The sequence below is a fragment of the Martes martes genome (assembly GCF_963455335.1).
Source record: "Martes martes genome assembly, chromosome: 5".
NCBI lineage: Eukaryota > Metazoa > Chordata > Mammalia > Carnivora > Mustelidae > Martes > Martes martes.
In genome coordinates this window covers 81,062,918-81,068,917 of record NC_137892.1, presented here as the reverse complement: position 1 = coordinate 81,068,917, position 6,000 = coordinate 81,062,918, and the positions used below count along the sequence as shown (strand labels likewise).

At 37.7% G+C, this 6,000-nt stretch overlaps 1 protein-coding gene across 1 annotated transcript in view; it reads left to right on the top strand.

Moving 5' to 3' along the window:
- Nucleotides 1-1,289: 1,289 nt before the first annotated feature.
- Nucleotides 1,290-6,000, top strand: part of IL31RA (interleukin 31 receptor A) — a gene marked incomplete at its 3' end in the record, with an annotated part of 45,642 nt that continues 40,931 nt past the window's right edge. The window contains 1 exon segment of the mRNA XM_080804339.1: nt 1,290-1,371. Within this exon segment, the coding sequence (XP_080660465.1) occupies nt 1,314-1,371 (58 nt within the window). The 5' untranslated portion in view covers nt 1,290-1,313.

Sequence of the window (6,000 nt, the reverse complement as noted above, 5' to 3'; positions counted from 1 at the left end):
CAACTGAGCCACCCAGGCGCCCAAGCATCATAGTTTTTATACAGTTTTCATGGTAGGGCCTCCCTCCCTTTCCAGAATGATTTTAGGACTAGTATAAAGGCATGTCTTCTAGGTAAGAAATGGAGAAAATTAAGACAATGTTCTGAATAGTTAGGCACTGACAAATGCCATTAGCGTTACAACTAATTTTGAAGAACATACTTACTCTTCATTAAAAAATTTTAAAATTTCTCTTTGTTTTGTGCTCATTTAAATTAAAATGGTAATTTCCTGAGAGAGTAGCTACTGTTATTGAGTAACAGGTGGTTGCTATTGCTGTTATGTAACCAATCTCTTATTGTTTCCTGATAGTATTTTTGCCATTACAGACCCAAGTTCTCATTCTGCTTTATTGCCCTGGGCATTTTCAGTTAGTAAGATATTTCAATTGGTTTGTATATGAGAAAATTTTAACCTGGTGGTTTTCTCCAGAAATGATGCACGTGAATTTTTTTCAAATGACTTATTTTATTGAGAAATCTTTTTCTTTTTTCCTATAATGATCTGTCAGATGAGATGTGGAGTCCTTTATTTCTTCCAGAAATGAGTGATTACTTTTACATTTGCTTTATCCTTAGATTATCCCACCATCTCTTTGTGGGATGAGATGTAGAGTCAGCAGCCTTTTTGTTCTAATTGATTCTGTTAACAATATTGTATGTCTATCATGCACCAGTAGGTATTTAAATACTTAGACTTTAGAGAGGAGTAAGAAGAGCTTCCCTAGGCAGAAGCTCTGTGTACAGAAGCCAACAAGTAAAGTGCTAAACGTCATTCTGTGTGACATGTGCTAGAGTGGAAGTGGCATTTGCCAGGAATGAGGGGGAAAGGACATTGTAGGCAGAAGGAACCACATGAGCAAAGCATGGGGTTGTGAAATACCATGGCACTTTCGAGAAATTAGGAGTTGTTCCATCTGGCTGCAGTGCCTCAGGCCTGAGGCGGACATTATGGTCTCTGATCTATACAACTCACAGTACTTTTTTTCTTGGTGGCTGTTGTACTTTTCGTGTTACATAGTGGAATGAATTTTGGGTAATTTAAATTAAATGTTGACTGGGGCTGATGAAGAAATTGTGAAGGGATCCATGTGATGAGAGCCAAAGATATAAATTATAAAGAAAGTCAGAAAAAAAAAAACAAACCACAAAGTCTTTCCCTTAAAACCCCCAGAATCTGTTTGTCACTGGAAATAGAGTTATTTAAAAGAGATAGGAAATCCTGACTGATGACGTTTTCAGTTCTCTCCTCAGCCTACCTGCATTAACTTGGGGATGATGGGGGTGTGGGCGCTGTGGCTGCTCCTTCTACTCTGCAAATTCAGCCTGGCAGGTAGGTTGATAGATGCCCTTTTATGGATTATATGATTCTTACTAAATTCTTTGGACAAGAACTGTGAATTGGAGTGCAAAGGGACTCCTGGACCTTGGGCATGTGTGGATGAACAACAGGGGATTTGTGAACTCCCTGAATTTCTGTGGATGGGTGCGTGCATGTTGATGTATATATGTGTGTGCAAATTTGGCAAGATGGCCTATCTTAGTTTCAGAGGGAGATACGACCCCCCAAAAGGCCAAGATCCACTGTGTTAGAGTGGTAGTAGGTTCTTATCTCAATAGTCTTTATGGTAGGAACAGTCGTTTCATGTAAAACACACACATAAAAACAAAAATATGTAACCACAGTATTTTCAATAATTTCCAAGGATATAAAGGGAAATGATGACATAACATATTTTTACAATGGTCCAACTTAAGACTATGGGACAACTTAAGACTATGGGCCTTGCAGATTTATTATCCATTACTTTGATTGCATCTTATATTTAGAAGAATTAGGACCAGAGAGGAAAAGTGGGGATTGGATACTGGGAATGTAGAGAAGGCATCATGTCATGTACCAGTTTGCTAGGGCTCTCATTACTACACATTGAGTGGCTTAAACAGCAACAATATATTTTTCCATAGTCCTGGAGGCTGGAAGTCCAAGATCAAGGTGCCCATGGAGTTGATTTCCTGACACCTCTCTCCTTGGGGCATAAATAGCATTCTTCTTGTTTCCTCTTTGTATGGTCATCCCTCTGTGTGTCTTAATCTCCTTCTCTTATAAGAACACCAATTGGATTGGATTAGGGCCTACCTTAATGGTCTCAATGATAACTAAAACCTTAAAAACCTTATCTCCAAATAGAGTCACTTTCTGAGGCAGTGGGGGTTGGGGCTTCAACATATGAATTTGAGCACATATAATTAAAACTGTAACATGTAGTAATTGGGGGTGACCAAGAGGCAGTCATAACCCACAGATAACATCTTCCAGACCTCTCCTCTGGCATGGCCTGCCTTGTAGCTCCCTGGGATATACCTGTGGTGCTTAGGAGTTTTCTAAAGACGCAGGAGTACTGGCAAGTACTCTAGAGTGTTAAGGTCATGAGAACACATGAAGAGAGAAAACTGCTGATAAAATGAATTCTTCTCCCAAGTCTTAGAATCCTGGATTTTCAGAACAGACTGTCTATTTTTTACATTAGTCAGGGAAAGTTGTTTATGCTGCAAGAATAAGCAAGCCCCATATCTCAGTGTTTAAAGCAGCAAACTCTGTATGTCCATTAGAGGTAAGCAGGAGCCCAGGGTGATGAAGGCTCTGCCACCCTAAGGTGCTGTCATCTCAGCATGGATTTGCAGGGTGTACAGGAACAGAGGAAGGAGAGAAAGGAGAATCATGCACTACAACTTAAATGATCCTCTCATTTGGCCAGAGCAAGTCACATGGCCATGCCTAATTTCAAGGGGGCAAGAAAGTAAGATCTTGCTGCATGTCCAAGAAGGGGAGATATTGATGAGCACTAGAAATGCTACTAAATGTACATTTTATTTATCACAAATGTGTTCTGTAATACTAGAGTAAGGGATTAAAATATTCCATTCCAAAATATGCTACTTTGACATGGGGATTATTTTGTTGTGGAGGCAGAGGAGAATCAACAGATGCAAAAATGAAGCCTACTGCATTAGTTTCCCACACATATTTACCTTCTTGTAGTTTCCTACCCTTGGAAAGCTAAATTCCTTTTCCTTTGTCTTGTCTGCTCTGCACAAATTTATTGTATTTTTGTTAAGATGCTATGTGAGCCCAAGATCTAACCACCTCTTCTAATTACTTTTCATTGAGGTTTCTCCTGAATGATATGCACTGCATGCATTAATAAACTGGTTTTTGTTTTGTTTTATTTGTTTGTTTGTTTGATGCGGGACTTGATGTGGGGCTCTATCCCAGGAACCTGGGGTCATGACCTGAGTCAAGTCAGATTCTTAATGACTGAGCCCCCAAGCGCCCCTGGGAAATCATTTTTAAAACCATTTTCTCGTTTCCTGATACCTGGGGAACCAGATGGTTCTGGTTCTGGTAGCCAGATGTTTGATTCCTTTTCTGACTTATGGCTCTTATATATGTTAATTACAGCTTCTGAAGGAGTGAAGGGAGGTATTCAGGGAAGACTGGAAAAGTAAAGACACTGAGTTTTTACCAGGGTGTGTTTGGATCCAAAAGGATCTGTTTCTACATTGGTTTTTGTGGCTGGTTCTGAATTCAGCCAATGCAAGACAAAGTAAGAATGAAAAAGAAATAAAATATGACTGTAGAAGGCCAGAATGAGAATAACACAAGATGAAAGAATATTCTGGGGATACAAGAAAAAACTTCTTGTTTCCTTGTTCTCCAACAAAGGCTTAACTTTGAAATCCTGCTAACAGTTGGTGTGATGGGTATAAGTGAAATGCGTGAAGTGAAGTAAGGGGCAAGCTAATATTCAATGAATATTAAAAACAAACAAACAAGCAAACTTGTCCAAAGGACTAAAGACCAACCCATGTGTAAATACACACACACGTGAGCCCACTGCCATCATCTCTGAGTGATGGAGGCAGAGAGTTGCTAAGTGTGAAGGTTGTTCCTCTGGGGATATTATGGCCAGAACTTCGGTTCACTACCTTGTCGGGTTTTGCGTATTCCTGCTGGCAGTTGTGAAGTGTGGAATCTGTTAATCTGGAATTTTTTAAAAATTGTTTTAATTTAATTCCAATGTAGTTAACATACAGTGTTATATTAGTTTCAGGGGAACAGTATAGTGATTCAACACATCAATATATCACCCAATGTTCATCATAAGTCTCTCCTTAAACCCCATCACCTATTTCACCCATCCCCTGTCTACCTCCTCTCTAGAACCATTAGTTTATTTTCTAAGAGTTTGTTTCTTGGTTTGTCTCTCTCTTTTTTCCCTTTGCTCATTTGTTTTGTTTCCTAAATTCTACATATGAGTGAAAGCATATGGTATTTGCCTTTCTCTGACCTACTTTGCTTAACATTATACTCTCTAGCTCCATCCATGTTGTTGCAAATGACAAGATTTCATTCTTTCTTATGGTTGAATAATATTCCATTGTGTGTGTGTGTGTGTATAACATCTTCCTTATCCATTCATCTATCATTGGACACTTGGGCTGCTCTCATATCTTGACTATTATAAATAATGCTGCAATAAACATAGGGGTGCATGTATACTTTTGAATTAGTGTTTTGTATTTTTTTGGGTAAATACCTCATAGTGTGATTACTGGATTGTAGGGTAGTTCTATTTTTAACTTTTTGAGGAAACTCCATACTGTTTTCCACAGTGGCATTCCCAGTTTACATTTCCACCAACAGTGCAAGAGGGTTCCTTTTTCTCCAAATTCCTTACCAAAACTTAACACTTTTTTGTGGTTTTGATTTTAACCCTTCTGACAGGTGTGATGATGAGTGAAGTTGAGCATCTCTTCATGTGTTGGTTCGCCATCTGGATGTCTTCTTTGTAGACATGTCTGTATATCTTCTGTCCTTTTTTAAATTGGATTATTTGGGGTTTTTGTGTGAGTTATATCAGCTCTTTATATATTTTGGGTAATAACCCTTTATCAGAGATGTCATTTGCAAATATCTTCTCCCACCCCCTGGTTTGGTTGTCTTTTGGTTTTGTTGCTTGTTTCCTTTGTTATGCAGAAGCATTTTATTTTGGTGAAGTCCCAATAGTTTGTTTTTGCTTTTATTTCCCTTGCTTCAGGACCTATATTTAGAAAAATGTTGCTACAGCCAATGTTGGAGAAATTACTACCTGTGCTCTCTTCTAGGATTTTTATGGTTTCAGGTCTCACATTTAGGCCTTTCATCCATTTCGAATTTATTTTTGTGTATGGTGTAAGAAAGTGATCCAGTTTCACTCTTTTGCATATTTCTGTCTAGTTTTCCCAACACCATTTGTTGAAGAGACTATCTTTGTCTCATTGGGTATTTGTTCCTGCTTTGTTGAAGAATAATTGACCACAAAATTGTGGATTTATCTCTAGGTTTTCTATTCTGTTCTGATTTTTGTGCTAGTACTATACTGTTTTGATTACTGCAACTTTGTGGTATAACTAGAAGTATGAAATTGTGATGCTTCCTTTTTCAAACAAAATTGCTTTGACCCTTTGGGGTCTTTGTGGTTCCATACAAATTTTAGGATTGTTTGTTCTAGTTCTGTGAAAAATACTGCTGGTATTTTGATAGGGATTGCATTAAATGTCTATATTGCTTTGGGTAGTATTTTTTTCTTCCAGTCTATAAGCATAGAATGTCTTTCCATTTCTTTGTGTCATCTTCAATTTCTTCCATCAATGTCTTATAGTTTTCAGAGTATAGGTCTTTCATCTCTTTGGTTAAATTTATTCCTAGGTACTTTATTATTTTTGGTGCAATTGTAAATGGAATTGCTTTCTTAACTTCTCTTTCTGCTACCTCACTATTAGTAGCATTATTAAATAAAAGTAGCATTATTAAATATATCAAATACAACAGATTTCTGTATGTTGATTTTGTATCCTGAGACTTTAATGAATCCATTTATCAGTTCCAGTAGTTTTTTGGTGTAGTCTTAAGCATTTT